The sequence below is a fragment of the Chiloscyllium plagiosum genome, unplaced genomic scaffold (genome assembly GCF_037043375.1).
Source record: "Chiloscyllium plagiosum isolate Xiang-an unplaced genomic scaffold, Cpla_swu_hap1 HiC_scaffold_31, whole genome shotgun sequence".
Classification (NCBI taxonomy): domain Eukaryota; kingdom Metazoa; phylum Chordata; class Chondrichthyes; order Orectolobiformes; family Hemiscylliidae; genus Chiloscyllium; species Chiloscyllium plagiosum.
Window position 1 is genome coordinate 52,159,234 of NW_028270169.1, and position 22,853 is coordinate 52,182,086.

At 40.9% G+C, this 22,853-nt stretch overlaps 1 protein-coding gene across 8 annotated transcripts in view; it reads right to left on the reverse strand.

Moving 5' to 3' along the window:
* Positions 1 to 22,853, reverse strand: part of srrm3 (serine/arginine repetitive matrix 3) — a 795,287-nt gene that overhangs the window by 87,484 nt on the left and 684,950 nt on the right. For 7 of the 8 annotated variants that reach the window (XM_087977541.1, XM_043718787.2, XM_087977540.1 and 4 more), the window contains 2 exons: positions 9,234 to 9,314; positions 4,284 to 4,313 (listed from right to left, as the gene is read on the reverse strand). In XM_087977541.1, coding sequence (XP_087833667.1) covers positions 4,284 to 4,313; positions 9,234 to 9,314 — 111 coding nt within the window. The remainder of the gene's footprint in view (positions 1 to 4,283; positions 4,314 to 9,233; positions 9,315 to 22,853) is intronic. The other variant, XM_087977542.1, reaches the window with a different exon arrangement.

The window sequence follows — 22,853 nt, forward strand, 5'->3', positions numbered from 1 at the left end:
CTAATGAAATGTCTGGAAATGAATCTTGCAGCTCAGCGAGCAAACCTACATCCAAAACCTCAATCTGAGCTACAAATCTTCTCAAAACTCTCTAAGGCAGGGATTGTTTGATGCAGCCAGTACCACATCGAAAGTATCATCCTTAAATATCCTGCAAGAACTCCATCCTGTTTTCCCAATTCCTCCACATCTGTTCAGATGAGGAGACATTCCATTTCCAAGCATCCCAGATGTCCACCTATTTTGAACAATGTGCCTTTCTCCCCTCTGTCATCCAGACAGCCTTCGACTGCACCTCCTCCATTTTCTGCTCCACTGCTCTAAACCCCAACCCCTCCAAATGTAATAAAGACAAGGTCCACCTTGTCCTCACCTACTAACCCATCAGTCTCCACATCCAATATATCATCAATAAACACTTTGGCCAACTCCAGCTAGACCCCACTACTAAGAACCCCTCCCCACCCTTCTCTGCTTTTCACAGGGACTGCTCCCTTCACCAGTCCTTGGTTCGTGCCACTCTCCCCACCAATCCCACCTCCACCACCTCAATCCTCCTGGTATATTCCCCTGCAACCATCAAAGATGCAACACCTGCCAGCACATCACCCCCCTCACCTCCATTCAGGGTTCCGAACAGTCCTTCCAGTTGAGACAGAGGGTTCACCTGCCTCTCCTCCAAGCTAGTTTACTATATCTTCTGCTCCTATGTGGTCTTCTCGACATCGGGGAGACCAAATATAAACTCAGGGCACGTTTCGCCGAACATCTCAGCTGGGCCGCGGAGCTGACCTGACCTCCCAGTCACCGCCCATTTTAAGTCCCCTTTCCATTCTCTCTCCGACATGACCATCCTCGGCCTCCTCCCTTGCCACAGCAAATCAGACTCTAAACTAGAGGAACAACAACTAATCTTCTTCCTGGACAGCCTACAGTCTGGAGGACTCAACATTGAGTTCTCCAGTTTCAAATAATCTCCCTCCCCATTCCCTGACTCCCTTTCCAGCCCCTCCCCTTCCCTTCCATTCCTCTGATTACCCCTTCCTTCCGGCTACCAATCAGATTCATTCCTCCCATCAACCAACCAGGTCGAACCTTCTACCATGTTCACCTATCCCCATCTCACCACTCTGCACCCCATTGAAAACCCTCCCCCACCCTCACCCTCACACCCACCCTGCACTTTATCTGCAACTCCCTTTACACCCACCCCTTAGTCCTGAAGAAGGGTTACATTTGAAAAGTTGACTTCTCCACCTTCTGATGCTGCCTGGCTTGTTGTGTTCTTCCAGCCTCCTGCTTGTCTACCTTGGATTCCAGCATCTACAGTTTTTTTGCCTGGTCCAGTGAAGCCAGCTCACTCCAACAATTTACACTGGGTGCAGTGATACATCATAAGTTTATAATCCAGTTGATGATCTTTAAAACCCCCACATGGCTGAGAACTAGCAAGTCAATAGACAGTACATTGGAATTGTCCTTAGTTTTTTTGAGTTTTACAACTGGCCTCTCTCTTGCACCTTAGAATCACTGAATGGGATTGTGACTCCTCTGATCGACCAGATTATCAATAAGCTGAACAACTGAGCCACATTGAGGTGTTAGATCCTATCGAATTGTAGAATCTTTACAGTGCAGTTAGAGGCCATTTGAGCCATTGAGTCTGCACTGACCCCATGAACAGCAATCCACTCTACCCCTATAACTCCACATTCTCCATCGCTAATCTACCTACCCTGCACATCCCTGGACACTGGGGAAAGTCAGCATGGCCAATCCACATAACCTGCATATCTTTGGTTGTTGGAAGAACCTGCAGGCCCTGGAAGAAAGCCATGCAGACATTGGGGGAACATGCAAACTCCACACAGACAGTCATCCAAGTGTGAAATTGAACCCGGGTCCCTGGTGATGAGAGGTAGCAGTGCTAATCACTGTGCCACCCATCTCTATAACTTATCATTGTCAGGCTGGTATACTTGTCCTTAGGAGTTCTGTGTTAGAGATGAGGAAAATGAAAATGCCACTTCTGGTCGCAATTAAAGTCACTGCTAAAATTGTGTACACTTGGGTGTGGCATGAGGAGTTCAGGAGTTCAGCTGTGATTTCTCACCTTGCTCAAATATCCTCTGATACAAACAGTAAAGACTTACATGAAGGGGTCTTGTAGTGCAGTGGTAGTTTCCCTACCTCTGAGTCAGGAGACCCAAGTTCAAGTCCCATCTGCTCCAAAGGTGTGTAATAAAATCCTTGAGCAGGCTGATATAGTAAATATCACAATCTACGTGAAGAATGGCTACGGAAAACCAGAAAGCTAAAGGGCTAAACCAGCACACGATAAATGCTTTTTATAAAGTGGGGATGCGAAAATTGGCAAAAGACTAAAACATACTATAGACTATACTTTCTGATAGATAATTTTGAACAATTTCTTGAAACTACACAATGGCAACATTTATTGCTGAGGACATAACTACAATGGTTATATTTCCATACAATTTAACATGATTCATACCATGCTGTGGGATGACATCAATGATTGAGACTGCCATCAGTGCATTTCTTGCACGGAATGGGAAATGTTTCCTCTGCTTCAGGTGGTGATGGCATGATTTTGGGAATTAAAATTAGGAAAGATGACAATGCAACCCAATCAATAATTGAAAAGGCTGAGAGTGTGACCACAGATTAAAGAGAAAACTTCATGGGTAGAAACATCAGGAGTGTAACTTAATGTTCCATATTATTATTAATAATGACATTTAATTTAGAAAATATAGGTTTAGGCCATTGTTTTATTTATTTGATTAAAGACCTCTATCTATGCTGTTGCATGCAGAATACCCTGGACTTATTCAGCGATCATAGTTAAAACTTAGTTTTTAAAATATAATAGATCCTGGTTAGTTTGATTGATACAATATTGCATATTGAATCCATGTTGTCAAGTCCAACATTAGACAATGTTCTCTCTTGTTGTTGCTGAATATAGGAAAAAGGTTGTTGTGAATGCCCAATGGGTAAAAAAGGACCAGCTGTGATAACACAACACATTCAAAAACCCCAAACACATACATTCAGATTCAGTGCACTCTCTGCATTCCTTTGTGATAACCAATTTTAATATAAAGTTCTTTAATGGTGTGAGCACATTTTGAAGAAACAATATCCCTTTTAATTGATCGACTTAGGCTGTTAGGATCTAAAAAACATGCATCACAGGATTTTTCAGTTGTGATAAATAAGCCAGCTTGAAGGCTGTTGTATTCTGTTCTTTTCTTTGTGGCATACTATACTGTTGCTTTGGAAAAAGATCCTTCGCCATATTAAAACTGAGATTCAAGCTTAACATAAGCTAACAGGATCTGCATGAGCCTTTTTAGACCCCTAGGGAGAAAGGACACATTCCTTTTCAGTCCTCACTCTGTACCATGAGGAATGCATAGAGTTGTTTCTTCTCACACTACTGCCAACTCCTTATCTGAGCGGCCCACCAACCAGAGACACATAAACTTCATTCCATATGAATCCAAATGGAAAGGGGCCAGTATTGGAATTACTATGGATCATTATATATAAATCCAACATGACTCCAGTGATGCCATTTGAGTACATCATAACTTGATTCCTTACTCATTACATAGTACAAGGTGCTTATGGGCAAAGCAAATTCTTAAGCTTTTTAATAGCAAAGGCATACTTTGTACACCCCCACAGCTTAGTTTTTTCAGATGGTTGCTGCATTTTAATGTTTAATGAATAATATTTTTCAAGATTACCCTATCATAGAATCAAAGAATACCTACAGTGTCGAAACAGGCCATTTGGCCCAACAACTCCATACCGACCCTCAAAAGAGTATCTCACCCAGACCCATTCCCCTACATTTTCCCTGACTAATGCACCTAGCCTATACATCCTTGAACATTATGGGCAATTTAGCATGGCCAATTCACCTCACCTGCACATCTGTGGATTGAGGGAGGAAACCGGAGCACCCGATGGAAAGCCATGCAGACACGGGGAGAATGTGCAAACTCCACACAGACAGTCACCCGATGGTAGAATCAAACCTGGGTCCCTGGCACTGTGAGGCAGCAGTGTTAATTACTGAGCCACCATGCCACCCTGTTGTTCTGTTAAAACATGAAAATAGATCTTGGTCCAGAATAAATATCAGTCCACAATAAAGGGATTTAATGATTTGCCTATTCAGATCTTTAAATGGGACAATGTTTCCACAAATACACTTGCAACATATGACTTCCTTGCTTTGACCTTACCTTCTGTCTGATCCAGGTTTCTTCTTTTTGCTTGCAATTAACAATGTCAGAATGCAGTGAAACAGATGAGCAACATTGATTAGAAATGGAGAACTAAGCTTCATTTCCTAAACCACCTAAACATGAGAAAGTATCAAAGTACTAAAACATGAAACTTGCTGCTTCATTTTCCAACTGCATGCAACTTCCATTCATATGCAGCAAGTCACCTCACTAATACGTGTGGAAGCATCGTTATCTGACACATTCACACACGGGCAAATGTGCTTCAGTAGCTGCACTGCTACATTTTGAGGAGATGCTGTCGGCAGGTCTGCATTCTGTCAAAGATTTCAGGAGCTTGCCAAACCTTTGAGACTTGAATTGGGAAACGTATTTGGCACTGGGCTAAATTCTAAGTTTCAACATCTAGGAAGTCCGGTGCATGCACTATCATTTACTTTACTGAATTCATTGAAACAAATGCAAGAGCATTTCCCAGCCTAGATCAAGTCAATCAGCATGTTCTAACAATTTTTACTGCAAAGAGCTACAGATTTTATGTTATTTAGTTAATTTTAAAATGATCTGTCAGCACTGAATTGGATGAACAGCAGAATGACTTTTTTTTTAACCTTTTCTCTATTTCCTGCCCCAATCCATAGGACAAATGACATTGCCAAAAAAATATATAATTAAAAATCACTTGGATTTTTTTATGCCCTGCTGTTCGCTGCAGAAACTTGGCAGTAGATTGACTATTCTTAATCTGCTGAACGTTACAAAACAATTGGGAAAGTGTCTGTGCTTACATCTGAAGCTTCATGCAGCTCTTGAAAATCTGCAGTGTTACCAGGAATGCAAGACTGCAGTTGAATATGAACAGGAATAGAGGTTCCTCAGAAATTTATCCAAGATCTTTTTCTGAATGGAATCTCAAAGTTGTTGCTTCAAAATGCAGGATATTTATTAATCAGTGAAAATGCCGAAGAGAGATGGGGCTGAGTTTGAATAAGATTGACTCAATAGTTACAATGGAGGCAGACTAGCTGGGACATGGAAATTATCAGTGGAAATCATTCCAATCAAATGTGGTCCAAAGTTATTCTGAATATTTTGCAGACTCATTTGAACAACATAAATAAGAGGCTTCTATTGTCATTCCTAATAATCTTCTGAAACATTCTACGTAACACTAGAATGAGGAGTAAACCACTCAATCCCCCAATATTTGTTTCAAAATTCAATGACACCATAGTTGATCTGCCCCACAACTCCAATTTCCCAATTTTGGTCCATTTGCCTCAAAAGCTTCACTGTACAAAATTCTACTGATCTTGGTGTTGAAAACTGCAAGAATTCCTGCTTCATTCTTTTTATGTAGACAGTGGATGTCACATTATGTTGAGGTGATTCAGTAGCCCATAACTGCCAGATATGGACATCCATTTATCAATACATATTTGATCTCATTAATCTCTTCCCAGCTTATCTATCTATTCAAAGTGCTAATGTACCTGACTTTTGTGACTTGGGACATTTTATTACATCAAAGTCTTTCTATAAATGTTCTGAATGTTCATGTCTCTATTTAGAGTAAGGTTGATTGAAGTTAATTCCATTTCAAAAGGATTAGCTTTAAAATGCATCCAGACCTGTCACAAATTACGTGCAGTAATCTCAGACTTTAATATCTTTCTACACTGAACCATTTAAATTGATATTACATGGTGAATCAAGTGTCATAGACTTGATTATGAAGACTATCAAGAGTCCTTTCAAAGAGCCATACAGCATGGAAACAGACCCTTCAGTCCAACCAGTCCATGCCAAACATAATCCCAAAATAAACCATACCACCTGCCTGTTCCTGGCCCATATCCCTCCAACCTTTCCTTTTCATGTACTCATTCAAAAGTCTTTTAAACATTGTAATTGTGCCCAAATCCACCACTTCCTGAGGAAGTTCATTCCACAGGCGAACTACCCTCTGTGTAAAAAATAATGCCCCCATGCCTTTTTAAAATCTCTTTCCTTTCACCTCAAAAAGTGCTCCATAGTTTTGAAATCTCCCATCCTAGAGAAAAGATACTTAACATTAATCCTATCTATATCCCTCATGATTTTATAAATTTCTACAAGATCACCTCTCAACCTCTTATGCTCCAGTGAATAAAGGCCCAGCCTTTCTATATAACTCAAACCTTCCATACCCAGCAACATCGTGGTACATGTCTTCTGAACTCTCTCCAGCTTAATAATATCCTCCCTATAACTGGGTGACCAGACTGGACACAGTATTCCAGAAGAGGCCTCACCAATGCCCTGTACAACCTCACAGACATTGATTGTTAAATGAAGGGTAATGTTATGCAGAGCAAAATGGTGATAGTGAAGGATAAAAAGCAAAGTATGGGAGTCTTTTTCGGCTAGAATATGTAGGTGAGCGATGTTTTCCAAGGGATCTGCGTAAGGGCATCTTCTATTACAATAAATAAAATTAATCTAGTTCTAGTAACTGAGCTAATAATGTTACCACTTTTCAACACACCTGCAGGTCAAAATTGTGGCAAGGATTGTGAAAAACTGCAACAGGCATCAAAGTGCCCTCCTAAAGATAGATGCCAGTATGTGGTAGGTACCTAGATTTCTGAAAGCTTTTCTTCAAGAGTTTGCACTTAATAAGAACACAGGATGTATTTTGATGAATGATTTGATTATGAGTGGTGAGTACTGCTCACAGTGTTTAAAAACATTAATCAAAGACATTTTAATTTGAAAAATTGTTATTTAAACCTGGGGACCCTTCATTGCTTCTCAGATGCATTTAATGAATAGAATAGTAATTTAATATCACTTATATTTTTACAAAGAAATACAGTGAAAATGGGTGAGATAAACTAAGTACTTACTTTGAATCTCAACTAGCTTTCAGCTTAAGTCTCTTTAGAAGTCAATATGCCCTCCATTCATCTCTATGGCAGCATGTTGCCACTAAATGTATCCAATTCCTCTGGATAATCTTAATTAATTAAAATGGAAGATGACCTCTACTACACAGAATCAGAAGGGATAATTTTTCAAAATTCAATCATGCAATGTGGACATCGCTGGTTGGGCCAGTACTTATTGCCCTTGAGAAGGTGGTGGGGAGCTTTTTTCCTGAACGTCTGCAGTCTGTATGCTATAGGTGGACCTCCAAAGCTGTCATGCAGACAGTAATGTGAAATAGGCAACTCTATACAATCAGAAACTATCAACTAATGAACTTTGAAACATAGAAAAGCTAATTTGTAAAGATAATCAATGCAGATTGACAGAAGTTGCATTATGAATTGCTGTGAAATATCAAAAACAATTTAATAGATGATTAAACAAGCCTTAGATTAGTCATTTCTTGCTTACGTGTTAAAAATTGGTTGATGATATAATTGTCTGACAATTGTTCGTATTGGATATATCTTCCTGCCTTAATATGATTTCCACTGTAAATAAATTTGACTAAGTAGTTGCATTAAATATATAATGTAAACCCATAGACACCCAGATAATATGGCAGATTCAACAGATTCCTACTGAGGCGTAGTGGGTTAAATTATTGGGACAGTTTGTATAAATTTGTGTTTTGCTAAACATAATCAGTTGAAGTGAAAATATGATTAAAAATATTAAATATGATTCATGTGTGCACTCCCAGATGCATACTTTTCCTTGTCTATACTGTAAATGCTGCACCCCTTGTTGTGTATGGGGACAACTATTTTGTAATTCTTTTTTACTATGGTCATATTTGGTTCCTAAATGTATAAACAATATGAAGGAAAATCTATTTGAAGCATCAAAGATGCTTGTCTCTCTTTTCTTCAGATGCTATGGTTTTTGTAATACATGAAGCCAAATCTTCAAACCATGGCTTAAGGGTTATGCATGAAGGGGTCCTAGCTACAGATGAACCAAATTGAAGCTTTTGGGATTTCTATCACTTGGCTGACGTTTAATGGAGAATTACATTGAATTGGATTTGCAACCAAAGTGGTCACTGAAAAGCTCAAACTGCATTTAAACTTAGCAGATCTTGAAGAGGTGACCCTGCTGGGTTTTTTTTGAAGGGGGTTGGGAGAAGACATTAAGTTCAATTAATTTATTAATGTCTTTCATCATAAATGAAAAAACGTTATCCTCTCCATTTGCCTGCATGATTAAATCATTCTCATTTCAGCAGGCAGCTCTACTTATAGTTTGTGTGAAATCTTGAATGTGTGGAAAAAAAGTGTCAACATGGTAAACTAGAACATTCGGTGTCTGATTACGCCTTACCGACCATCTGCTGTTTATTTCACTATTCACTTCTTTAAAGTCTCACATGCAAAACGAATTATGGAAACCAAGTGTTAACTAATTGGCCATTGAACATTCAAAGCTATTGGCAACCAAAGAAGTAAGACTCCATAGATGGGTAGTCTGGATATGTCCCATATAATTAAAGATTTTAAAAAATCATGTGGTCGCCTCTCTGGGGCCCTGTGCATCTTCAATTTCATTTCGGAAACTAGTAGGCACAATCTGACCTCGTGAGATCCTCTATGGCTTCATATGGGAGTCCTTCTGCCAAGCATCCCATTCCCCTGCTTTCACTGCTTGTGAAAGACACATCAACTATTCGACAAAAACCAGAGGGGGAAGAAAAAAAGACAGATGGCTCATTCTTCATAAACTTTCTGTACACAGACCAATCACAATGATAAGAAGGCACAGAGCTTCAAATCTCCTTTCCAATGATGCCTTCGGTCCTGAACTGGCTCCACAGAGCAGCCTTGTAAATGAAAGAATTTTGTAAAAACACTTTGTTTAAGAATACTTTTGTACCCTTAGATGTAAAATTTCTTCTCTTTATTACAGCTAATTTTGGAGCTCTCTTCCCAACGTGTGAAATCATGATGCAACTGTACAATGTTATAAAGAGATATTTACCGACTTTTGTAGTGACCCGATTTCTTCTTCTTTTTCTTCTTGGGCGGTGGTGAAGGAGAACTGCTCGATTTCCTCTTCAGACTTCATTAACAAGGTGAGAGTAGAAAATTGTTCAGACAAAAAAAGATGATAATTAGTGTTCGTGAAGGAACTTTTAAATGGAATTTACATCACAGAGACCAGCTATTCAGCCTAACCAGTCTATACCATTGATTAGGCTTCATACCAGTCATGTTAATTATTCCATCTAACCATATCAATATATTCTTTTATCCTTTTCTTTCTTATGTACTTGTCTATCTTCCTTTTAGTTGAATTTTTCAGTGACTCTCTCATATTTATGGCAAGTCTTTTTACACTCTCTCGTAAGTCCTCTCTATATCTCTTTCAGTATTTTAAAGACTTCCACTGAGTCATCTTCAGCCTCCCCTTTTCTAGAAAAACAACCCCAGCCATTTTCAATCTTATATGACATCTGTATCAATCAAATCTCAAATAGATTATTACAGTCATGATATAGCCTGCATGGTTTACTTCAAAGAAACAGAATTTTACTGAACTTTAATTTCTTTTCCATCGCTAATGCTTGCCACAGTGTTAAATTGTCATTTTATTCAACAGTCGATCAAAGGCACACGGCCTTGCTCTTCATAGTGGGGCTAAAGTTGCCATGAAGAGGTAATGCACCAGAGCATATCTGGGCACACACTAGGGCTAGCTCCTCAGAACAAAGATCCAAATAAAATAACAAAAACAAAGTAGTTACTGTGCTTAGAGCACTTGATTCACCATGTTGCAGAAATTCCAGTCACTTCATAGCGCAAGCTCATTACAATGCTCCTCTACTTGGAGTTATGGGCTGAGACATGTGCGCTGACAAAAAAAGATTCAAATATCACTCATCATCATTTTCTAAATAGGGTTTTATCCTTCTGCTACCCAAGTGATGTGCTTTGAATAACTAGCTCCACTGACAATGGAAGAAAGAAGGATCAGTTTGCCTGTGTAGAAGAAATTATCTTTATATGTTAAGGGGTTTAAGTTCAGGTTATTTTTTGACAAAAAGGGAGGCGTGCTATAACATGCCTAAAGAAGTTGATTAAAATAATTTTTTTTTCACAGAAGGGGATTGATCTCTGCTGTACTTTGGAAGTCTTTTGTCTTTGCTAATGACACCACCTGGGGATGTGGCCTCCAAGAGGCACCGAGTCTGATGAAGTCAGTCAAATTGATGTGCTACCATTAATAAAATAATTAATTCATGGCAGTCTAGCTGCTACCAATCATGTTGAATTCAGACCCTTGCGTAGCCAGTTTCACAGATTGCTCTTTGCAACTACCCTCATGGCATCTTCAGAACCCATGAGAAGAAAAGAAGTGAAAGGAAATTTTTAAAAATGCTGAAATCTTTAACAAAATGACTGAGATCAATGGGAGAAGATACGGAGATTGTTAATAGTGAAGGCCGAAAGGCCCTTAAAACGGTTGAATAGATTTTTAGATTTCGACTTGGTGGTATTAAAAGTGGCCTTGTTGACTTTGAAAAGGACATTGGTAAATTTTATGGAACACAGCACGCAGTAATGAATATTCCAAACCCAAAAGCAAATCAAAGGCACAGAAAGGATGAAGTAACAATTGCTACAATGGTCTCATGGTTATTATGGACTAAAAGCAGAAAGCACTGGAGAAACTCAGCAGGTCAGGCAGAGAGAGAGAAGCATGGTTAATGTTTCAAGTCTGGTAATACCGCCTCCTTCCATACCAGACTTCAAATCTTAACTCTGTTTCTCTCTCCATAGATGCTGCCAGACCTGCTCAGTTTCTCCACAGCTTTCTGCTTTTAGTTCTGGTCTCCAGCAGCAGCAGCATTTTGCCTCTATTATTCATGGATGTGATATTGAATTAACATGCCAAAAAGTGCACCTTTAGGTCTCACTGTGTCTCAGGTGTAAATCAGATTCAGCAGATCTGACAATTTGTGTGACAGCTTACATATTGTTGGTTCACTAAAATCCTTTAAAGGAACCTGTTGTTTCCACCCAAACTGGACAATAGGTGACTTCAGTTCCTAATATGCAGTTGATTACTCTTAAGTATTTAGTTGGCCACTTTGTGATAAAACAAGGTGGCTCAGTGGTTAGCACAGCACCAGGAACCCAGGTTTGATTCCACCCTCAGGTGACTGTCTGTGTGGAGTTTGCACATTCTCCCTGTATCCGTGTGGGGTTCTTTCAGGTGCTTTGGTTTCTTTCCATGTGCCAAAATGTGCAGGCTAGGTGGATGAGAGATGGGAATGCAGGATTACAGGAATAAGGCAGGAGGGGGGCGGGGGGCTTCAGAGGGCCAGTGTGAACTCCATGGGTCAAATGGCCTGCTTCCATACTGTAGGGATGCTATGAACTACAGCAAAACAGAACAGAGATATCAACTGGACCTATCAGGAATGTAAAGGTAAATCTCAGGGCAGTCAACTCTGTGAACTCTTTCTCATCAACATTTAAGGAGAGATGCTTAAGTTTGGAGCCATCCCATCAAGTGATCAAAGAATAGTTATATTTCAGGTTGGAGGTTTGCTCGCTGAGCTGATAAGTTAGCTCTCAGATGTTTTGTCCCCATGCTAGGTAACATTATCAGTGAGCCTCCATTGAAGCACTGGTGTTCTGTTTCACTTGCTATTTGTGTGTCTTGGTCTGTTAAGGTGGGTGATATAACTTCTGGTTCTTTTTTCTTAGAGGTTAGTAAATGGGGTCCAAATTGATGTGTTTTTTTATGGCGTTCTGGTTTGAATGCCAATGCAGGTCTCTGTTTAGCTTGTCCTAGGATGGATGTGTTGTCCAGTCGAAGTGGTGTCCTTCTTCGTCTGTAAGGATACCAGTGATAGCTGGTCATGCTTTTTGACTGCTAGTTGGTGTTTGTGTATCCTGGTGGCTAGTTTTCTGCCTGTCTGTCCGGTGTCGTGTTTGTTGCAGTCCTTGTGGGGTATTTTGTAAATGACATTTGTTTTGCTGGTTGTTGGTATAGGGCCCTTTATGTTCATCAGTATCTGTTTCAGTGTGTTGGTCGGTTTGTGGGCTACCATGATGCTAAGGGGTCAGAGTAGTCTGGTAGTCATCTCCGAGATGTCTTTCATGTATGGTAGTATGGCTAGGGTCTGGGTGTGTTGAGTCTTCTTTTTTGGGCTTGTTGTTTAAGAATCAGCAGACTGTGTATATCGAGTATCCGTTGTTCTTGGATATGCTGTAGATGTATTTTTCTTCTGCTGCTCATAGTTCATGGGTGCTGCAGTGTGTTGAGGACCATATAAACAATGTCCTGATGCACCATTGGCTGGATTTAGCCAGAAATCCAGGCTAAATTGACTACTATTCAAACATAATTTGGTCTGGGAGAAAAGCATCCATAAGAGTGGAAATCCTTTATAAACCCTTTGTAAAAAAAAAACCTTATTGCGAACAACTGAGAGGTAAGTAAATGAAGAAGGGGAACTCGTTCAACCCTCGTCATTTGGGCGCTAGGTAGGTTGGGGTCCCATCTAGAACCACAATAATTGGGGACTGGTTGTAACACTATCTAATGCTCATTTCTAATCTATCAATCATACATCATCATTATATGATGTGTGGAGAAACAAATGAAACAACCCTAACTATTCAGAAGTGAATAGTCAGACATGTAAGAGAAAAGCTGCTGTTTAGCAATGAGTTGAAGTAGGAAAGGAAACAGTTACTTCAGTGAATTAACAGTTAAGCCTGAAGAGGTTAACTTTGCTCAGCATTAAATGCTAAAAATTACTGCCTTGTTTTAGATAAATGAACAAGATAACCTTTGGGACAGTAAACCTGCCGGTGCTGCAATGGAAGGAACAGAGCAAGGATCAAATAATTCATTTACACATTTCACAACGAGTTAAAATGTTCCTCACACATTTGAAACAAAACATCAAATCCTATGATAATTACTAAACTGTGATCATTCATACGGGCAGAATGACTCACAACATCCCTTATCACCATGGTAATTGTAATTTATAGGAACTAAACTTCAGTAAAACAGTTATAGTGACTATTATGCCATTGCCAAAATTTCCCAGGAGCCGCACGTTATAATTTCAGAGAGGATCCTTTAAGCTGTCAATTACTTTTCATTTTTGGTTTATGATGCATACTCAAAGAACTGACAAAACTACAGTATGGACTTAATTTTGTATTCTTTAACATTTATGGTAAGCATCCTTAGCTGATTGTGACCTTGTCAGATCCGAAATAGGGACATGAAGAAATATTATCTTTTGTAATCAGAGAATAGAAGCACCATTTTTTCTCCTCTTGGTCATTGTATGTGTCAGAAGCACAAAGAAAAATTGGCTACATTCATTTGACCTTCCAACATAGTTCAGTAGAATCACTTTAACTGTGGGTTACCTGAGATCTATGTTGACCTTATAATACTAAAATATGGACCTTCACTGTTTGATCAACTCGGATAGGAGTCTAATTGCCCAACTCTGGAATAAATTCAAATTCATGACTGCTAAATTGACAAGTAATGTGCAAGTTGAGGTCTCACAAGTGTCTTAGACAAGTTCGGCAAAACCTCCTTGCTTTTGTACTCTATGCCTCCATTAATAAAACCTAGAACCCTAACTGCTTTCTCCACCTATCCTGCTATCTTCAACAATCTATGTACATATACACCAAGTAAATTGGTGGAAGGCATCATCACAGCGCTAACATTCAGCAACTGCTCAGTTTGGGTTCTGCCAGTGCCACTTAACTCCTGACCTCACTACAGCCTTGGTTCAAACATAGACAAAAGAGCTGAATTCTGGGGCCAAGGCAAGAGTGACTATCATTGACCATCCTTGACATTATGGCTGCATTTAACTGAATGTGGCATCAAAAGGTCCCAGCAAAATTAGAGTCAATGGAAATTAGGGTGAATCTCTCTACTGTTTGGGGTCAAATCGGCACAAAGGAAGATGGTTGTGGCTGTTGATGATCAGTGATCTCAGCTTCAGAACAACTCTGCAGGAGCTCCTTAAGGTAGTGAGCTAAGCTCAACCATCTTAAATATAAACATGCACTCCATCTATTACTGACATTCAGTAGCATCAATGTGTATTAGCTACAAGATGACTGCAACATCTCAGCAAGGCTACTTGGACAGAACCTTCCAAACCCACGAATTGTAACATCCACAAGGTGGAGGAGGTGAAATGGAAGTGCCAAGAGTGTTGTTGGTGGGGTTTTAAAGCAGAGAGAACACGGTGAGACTGGATATCATTTATTTTAAAGCAAGGAATCCTGTAAAGCCAATGCATTGAGAGCGGTGATGAATAACACATGGCAATATAATATCATTGCTATCACGGAGACAGGGTTGAGGGATGGGGACATCTAGCAGCTCAATATTCCAGGATATCGGGTGGGGAGGCATGGGGAGTGGTATAAAGTAGAATATGGTATTGGTATATTCATTAAGGAGTCAATAACAAGGGATGATATCTGAGAAGGTTACCTCAAATAAGCCCAAAGTGTAGAACTTAAAAAAGAAGGGGTAATCACATTGCTGGGCTGTACTTTTTATCTCTGAACAGTCAGGGAGAGATAGAGGACAGATATGTTGGCAAGTAATAGGAGGAGATTTCAATATTTCTGATATTAACTGAGATAGCCAAACGTGTGAAAGGTTTAGACAGGAGAGAATTTGGAAATGTACCCAGGAGAGCTTTTTAAGCTGGCACATAGAACATCTTACAAGAGATTTTGGAGTGCAGGTTCATAGCTCCTTGAAAGTGGAGATGCAGGTAGATGGGATAATGAAGAAGGCGTTTGGTATGATTTCCTTTATCAGTCAGTGCATTGAGTATGGGAGTTTGGAGGTTATGTTGCAGCTTTATGGATATTGGTTAGGCCACTGTTGGAATATTGCGTTCAATTCTGTTCTCCCTGCTCAAGGGAAGATGTTGTTAAACTTGAGAGGGTTCAGAAAAGATTTACAAGGATGTTGCCAGAGTTGGAGGTTTTGTGCTATAGAAAGGAGCTGGATAGGTTGTGGCTATTTCCCCTGGAGCGTCAGAGGCTGAAGGGTGACCTTATAGAGATTTATGAAATCATGAGGAGCATGGTTAGGGTGAATAATCAAAGGTAGAGGAGTCCAAAATCAAAGGGGAAAGATTTAAAAGGGGAAAAGATTTAAAAGGTAAGAGGGGAAAGATTTAAAAGGGATGAAAGGGGCAACTTTTTCACTCAGAAGGTGGTGTGTGTATTGAATGAGCTGCCAGAACAAGTGGTGAAGGCTGGTACAATTACAACATTTAAAAGGCATCTGGATGGGTAGATGAATAGGAAGGGTTTAGAGGGATATGGGTCAAATGCTGGCAAATGGGACTAGATTAATTTAAGATATCGGGTTGGCATGGATGACCTGGACTGAAGGGTCTGTTTCCGTGCTGTACAGCCCTATGGTTCTGTGAGAGGAGGAGTTGCTGGACCAAATGTTAGGGCTAGTTTCCTCCTGGAAAAGAGCAAGGCAGCTATTAATGGAGATGGAAGTGGGCTGAACAGCTGTTACTCTCCGAGCAAGTGGGGAGCTAACCTGAGCAAATGAGTAGGTAGCACAGAGGATGTACAGGGTTTGTGATGTTGGGAGTTGAGGTAGGTGACAATGAGGGAGGTGGGGAAGATGTTTCAGGCAATACTGAGAGCGGTAGGGTGTGAGCCTTCTTGGGAGGTGGGTACAGGGAACAGCGACAATGTAAATGTGAGTTATCAGAGAGAGGATGGTGGAGTGGAGACTTACATTGACCTTCCTCCTCCAATGCTGGGCATTTCTCCAGATGGCTGAGACTGCTTTAACCCAACTAGCAACCTCAGACCATGTCTGGTGTTGCCTCCTCCACTCTTAGTCCCGGGGGAAGAGAAAGATCTGCCTCTGCACCACCTGGTCCAGTAGGACTTGCAAGCACTTCCCCACACAGCCGGGTGCTAATTTCCTTATTTGCCAAGTCCAGCAAATGACTGTAACCCTGCAGGCAGCTCTGACTGCTTGTCTAGGTGCACCCTGGGCTGGATTGCAAGGGATGTTAATTCTGGGATATCCAGTGAGTAACACGTTGTTGTGAAAACAGCATGAGATGAGGTGGAGTGGAAATCTCATGTGGGAGACGTTAATGGGGAAAGTTTGGGGGTTAGACCCCGCAGCGATAAACCCTCCAAAAAACTCAATGCAATTCAGATGTAGCCAAAATTGTAAGATTTAGCCCTATGACTCTGCACAGTGATTTAAGAAGGCACCTCATCCTCACTTTCTCAAGGGCAACTAGGCTGGGCAATAAATACTGGCTCAGCCATTGGCACCGCCTACATTCCATGAATGACTAAAAGTTAAAAAAACCCTCCCAGATGCCTCTGCTCTAGCATCCCCTTAAAACCTGTAGCCCTTATTTTGCATGTATGCCCATGTTGTTAATAATTTATAATTAATATAGAATTGGATAATTATACTCTATATTACTAAAATATCATAGTCGGAACACAAAGCTGCGCTGGTGTAGAGAAAACTTTGCTCTATGTGCATCATGATGCCACAGGCAGCTAAGTATTGGGTGGCAGTGTCTCATAATTTTTCATAGAAACCTGAGGCACTCAGCAAGCCTGAATGTGGGTGGTGAGGATAATACAGATTTCCTAGTAATCGCATTGGGCTCCCTGACCTCAATGTTAATGAGATTGCCATTTCATAATGTGTTGGATGACTGCTCCAGGCACACTCATATGGAACGTTCATTGCAGACTGCATTATTTGAAAATTAGGTTCACACCCACTGCTGCCTGATGTCTCTGATCCTCTTCCATGTTATCCCATCTACGCTGGTCATATGTCTGGTATGAAGCAGGCAGTTAAGAGCCCTCATCACTGCTGGCAAATAACGATGTTGCCATGATACACCCAGTGTGGATGTGAGATTGAAGAAATCAGAGACCTTGGAGTGCAGGTTCGTAGTTCCTTGAAAGTAGATAGGATAGTGAAGGTGTTTGGTATGCTTTCCTTTATTGGTCAGAGCATTCAGTATAGGAGTTGCGAGGTCATGTAGTGGCTGTACACAACATTGGTTAGGTCACTTTGGGAATATTGTGTACAATTCTGGTCTCCCTGCTATAGGAAACATGTTGTGAAACTTGAAAGGGTTCAGAAAAGATTTACAAAGATGTTGCCAGGGTTGGAGGATTTGAGTTATAGGGAGAGGCTGAATAGATTTGGGCTGTTTTCCCTGGAGCGTCGGAGGCTGAGCGGTGGCCTTATAGAGGTTTATAAAATCATGAGGGGCATGGACAGGAAAAATAGACAAGGTCTTTTCCCTGGGGTGGGGAAGTCCAGAACTAGAGGGCATAGGTTAAGGGTGAGGGGGAAAGATATAAAAGGGACCTAAGGGGCAACGTTTTCATGCAGAGAGTGGTACGTGTATGGAATGAGCTGCAGAGGAAGTGGTGGAGGCTGGTACATAGAACATAGAACAATACAGCACAGAACAGGCCCTTCGGCCCACGATGTTGTGCTGAACATTTGTCCTAGCTTAAGCACCCATCCATGTACCTATCCAATTGCCGCTTAAAGGTCACCAAAGATTCTGACTCTACCACTCCCACAGGCAGCGCATTCCATGCCCCCACCACTCTCTGGGTAAAGAACCCACCCCTGACATCTCCCCTATACCTTCCACCCTTCACCTTAAATTTATGTCCCCTTGTAACACTCTGTTGTACCCGGGGAAAAAGTTTCTGACTGTCTACTCTATCTATTCCTCTGATCATCTTATAAACCTCTATCAAGTCACCCCTCATCCTTCGCCGTTCCAACGAGAAAAGGCCTAGCACTCTCAACCTATCCTCGTATGACCTATTCTCCATTCCAGGCAACATCCTGGTAAATCTTCTCTGCACCCTCTCCAAAGCTTCCACATCTTTCCTAAAGTGAGGCGACCAGAACAATTACAGCATTTAAGAGGCATTTGGAAGGGTAGATAAATAGGAAGAGTTTAGAGGGATATGGACCAAGTGCTGGCAAATGGGACTAGATTAGATTAGATTCCCTACAGTGTGGAAACAGGCCCTTCGGCCCAACCAGTCCACACCGACCCTCCGAAGAGTAACCCACCCAGACTCATTTCCCTCTGACTAATGCACCTAGCAGTATGGGCAATTTAGCAAGGCCAATTCACCTGCACATCTTTGGATTAGGTTAGGATATTTGGTCAGCATGAACGAGTTGGACCAAAGGGTCTGTTTCCGTGCTGTACATCTGTATGACTCTATAACTGGCAAATTTTGCAGATGAACTTCCCTCATTTAACTTTTGAGAGAGACACATTTGTGGCCAGACCTTCTGCGTTTTGGATCCCACAACTATCACCTAAATCAAATGCTTTAATGTTGAAATCTTTCTGCTACATGTTGACACTCAGTGGCAGTAACAAATAGGTAATTTAATGGCATTAGCAGAGCATATTTTGATGAACTTGAATTGCACCCTGTTCTAGGAATCCAGAGCTTACTTACATTTATTTTGATGAAAGTATTAATTTAAAAAATCCAAATTGTGATAAGAAACTCACTCACCATTCAGACAAGTACATTATAACCTGCTGTCACTCTATGGTTGCTATCTATGCCCCATCGCCTGTATTGGCAATTCCATGCATACATGTATATAGCCAAGTTACATATACTTTGTAACATGGAACAGTAAGGGTGTGGACTTGACCCATTTTCAGTCAGCGAATCTGAAATCAATTGTTTGCAAACAGCCCGATAACAAAGTTGAGAATGGAAAACTGGAAGCAAAATTTCCCTTCCTGAGTTCCCTTAAGCCTGGAAAATCCATGTCCGAGCACGTGCATGTAAAAGGTCAGGTACTTCAGGCAAATAACTTCATGACATCAGAAGCAAAGAATGGGGTACCAGAGTGCTGCTTTACCATAATATCTCAGATTAAATAATACTTGGCATGTGAAATGGAGAACAGGAAGGAAAAAAAAAGAGACAAGATTAACAAATCAGAACCGCTATGGTTAATAAAATTACAGACGCATGTCCAATAAGCAGCATGTCCCATTTTTGACAGAGGAATCTTTACATGTTATACTTTGATGATGATCATGGCACATTGGTACATGGTACATTGTTTCCAAAGTGGGGACCCTATATCAGGTATCACACAACGCAATTTTCTCCAGGTAAAATTGTGCCAAAGCTGACTTGTCTAATTAAATTCAAACATTTCTGTTTACATAAATCCTGAGGTTAAGTCAACATTCATTGTTGCTGGGATAAGAAGTCTACACACCGGCTTGTTCCCATTAATTTACAATTAAAAGTCAGAAGAACACAGTGAAAAAAATTATTCCTTTTATATTTGATTCCTTTACTTTTGAAGGAGAATTTCTGAAGTATGATGGACATGTGTTGAAAGCACAATGTAATTAAATTGGTTCTGAAAGCTCATTGTTCACGGGTTCATTTCAGAAAGGTTACCTTACCTATGCAGGCAGAAGAAGCTTCAATGGTGGGGATGAAGTAACCAATCTGATGACATCATCTGTCTTTACAGATGGACAGGTTCCATTTCATGCCAGCTAGCCATGCCAACACCTATTTCTAATTAAAATATGGATGAATATACCTTGGCATCCACCTGATCACCATCTGTGAGTGCATCTGATTCTCAAGCAAATATCTCACAAAGGAATTCAACAATCCTTTCACGTGTCAACCTGTGTTCCAAACTTTCATTTCTCTAGTTCCTGTCAGGATTTAACAAGTAGGCATCCATACTGCCAGAGCTGCCAAAAATCTAGATTAAAATTACCTTCCCTATGCCCCTCAAACAGTGCGTGAAGTAATGTTAATATAATTAGAATTTTTGAAATGTCACATTATACAGCAGCTAAATATTGCAACATATTTTAAAGGGGCTCCACATTTTATACTTGAACAATTACTCTTCAGCTGATTCCATCCAATATCTAATTATTCAAATATTTATAAGTGACAGGTGGAAAGAAACTTCCAAAATCCACCCGTCTGTTTTAGTGGCCTTCTTTCTCACATGCAACATCCCGGTCTAAGAAGATTATGTGTCGAAGAGTGTGGTGCCGGGAAAGCACAGCCAGTCAGGCAGCGTCCAAGGAGCAGGAGAATCAACGTTTCGAGCATAAGCTCTTTGTCAGGAATGAAGCTTGTGGCCCAAAGGGACTGAGAGATAAATAGGATGAAGAGCTTATACTCAAAACATCAATTCTCCTGATCCTCAGATGCTGCCTGACCGGCTGTGCTTTTCCAGCACCACACTCTTCAACTTTAATCTGTATCTGCATCTGCAGTCCTCACTTTCTCCTAAGAAGATTGTTAGCCAACATCCTATCACCGTTTGTATTTCTATACATAATTCAGTAAACATCCCTAATATATAATCAAGGAGATATAGAAAGGAATGACATAAATGGGGGCCAGAATCCTGTAGGGTTTTGAGAGAGATGAGGGCTATGGAGAGATCTGGGGAAGAATCATATAAGAAGTTTGACAAGATTTACCTCAACAGCAGGAGCTACTCGTAGCATCTTCCATACAACTGCCAAGTGGCATGGTGTATTCCTCACTGGGCAGAGGTGAGTCACCACTTAAGGAGATTACTGCTCATTTGATTGCTTATTAATGCTGCATCTCACATCATCCAGATTAAGCTGCTCATTTTACTAAAGACACCGTTACTGGACATTACTCCAGATGGCTCAGACTGAAATGGTTTGGTTGGCATGGTCTAGTGTTGTGGAAACCTCTGCTGGTCCTCAGGGAATGGTATGACCCAAATCAGCACCACTGTGACAGCCAAGACCATCAGGTCCCAGATGGGAAAAGCAGGACACCCATGGATCTGGGTAGGATGCTCTTCAAAGTGTCAGTGTACACTAGATAGGCCAAATAGCTTCTTTCCAAACTGTGGGGATGCAATGTTTGTCCCTTGTCTGCTACGGACAAACATCTAGATTGGTACAGTGCAGTTCCAAATTAACCATGTTTGCTCAGGCGCACAACAGCCAGTATCAGGAATACTGATCAATTCCAGGACATCTTGACATAACAAGTACTTCCAGCAAAGATCGGAGGTAAGACTAGGCTGGAATTAAACTTGAGGGTAGCCATGGGCTAGCGAGGCAGATAATGGAGCGAATTTAGTTAGATATGCTGAGAAAACTCATTGTAGTGGATCTTGTAGTGGAAAACATTGCAAAACTTTCAACACAACTGACACTTAGCCAGTAACTGTAAGATTCGCTCCATGGTCAAAGATATGATTCACAGAAAGGAAATGGAGTGACGGCAGCACACCCCCAACTGTAGCAACAGGATCTGCTACTTGCTGATACCCCTCCTCAGCTACTTTCCCAACTGTTGGCAGACAGGCTCTTAATAGAGTTGGTTCTGGAGTGACAGCCATGTTGAAAGATCTTCTGCAATTTATTCCTCCAACTGGGAAAACTGCTAACTCTGGGTTTCCGGTCTGAAAACTACCCCTTTCTCTACACATCCCTGAAGGTTTCCCCACATTTGATAATCACAGAATCTCAGGATTGTAATGATGCAGAGGGAAGCCATTTGGTCCATCGTGGCTGCAGTTTCTACTCCCTTGGCCCAATCTCCTGTCCTTTTCCTCATATCTTTGTACACGATTGCTATCAAAACAACCATCCAAAGCTCTGTTGAATGCATCAATTGAACCATGCCTCCACCACATTTCCAGGCAATGCAATATATTAAATATTTGCTGTGAGAAAAATATTTGCTTCTCAATCACCCTTACTTCTTTTGCATAAATATCAGGATCATTTATTTTAAAATTTCTGGAACAAAGGTTTGCAACAACATCTGGCCTTTCAGTTCGAAGAGTTTAAACTGCAGGCACTTAAGAAAGGAAGTAACCCTCAACACTGTGTGATTAAACAATTACATCATGATTGGTGTGTATGCTTCACCTACCCAGCTTGATTCTGTAAACTTTAATACCCTAAAGTAACAGTTTATCTATCAATCAGTCTCCAGCCTCGAAAGCTTTTGAGGAAAAATGTTCAAGATTGTCACGTATTTTTTTATGTGAAGAAATGCTTCCTGATTTCACTTCTGAATCTCCTTGGGCTAATTTTAAGGTTATGCTTCTTTATCTGAGACTTTCCTCCAACCACAGGAATTAGATTTTTAGATTAGATTACTTTACAGTGTGGAAACAGGCCCTTCGGCCCAACAAGTCCACACCGCCCCGCCGAAGCGCAAACCACCCATACCCCTACCCCTACATTTACCCCTTACCTAACACTATGGGCAATTTAGCATGGCCAATTCACCTGACCTGCACATCTTTGGCCTGTGGGAGGAAACCGGAGCACCCGGAGGAAACCCACGCAGACACGGGGAGAATGTGCAAACTCCACACAGTCAGTCGCCTGAGGCGGGAATTGAACCCGGATCTCTGGCGCTGCGTGGCAGCAGTGCTAACCACTGTGCCACCATGCCGCCCACTCTCCTTTTTTCCTATCGACTTTAAATCATGCTAAACATCTCAATT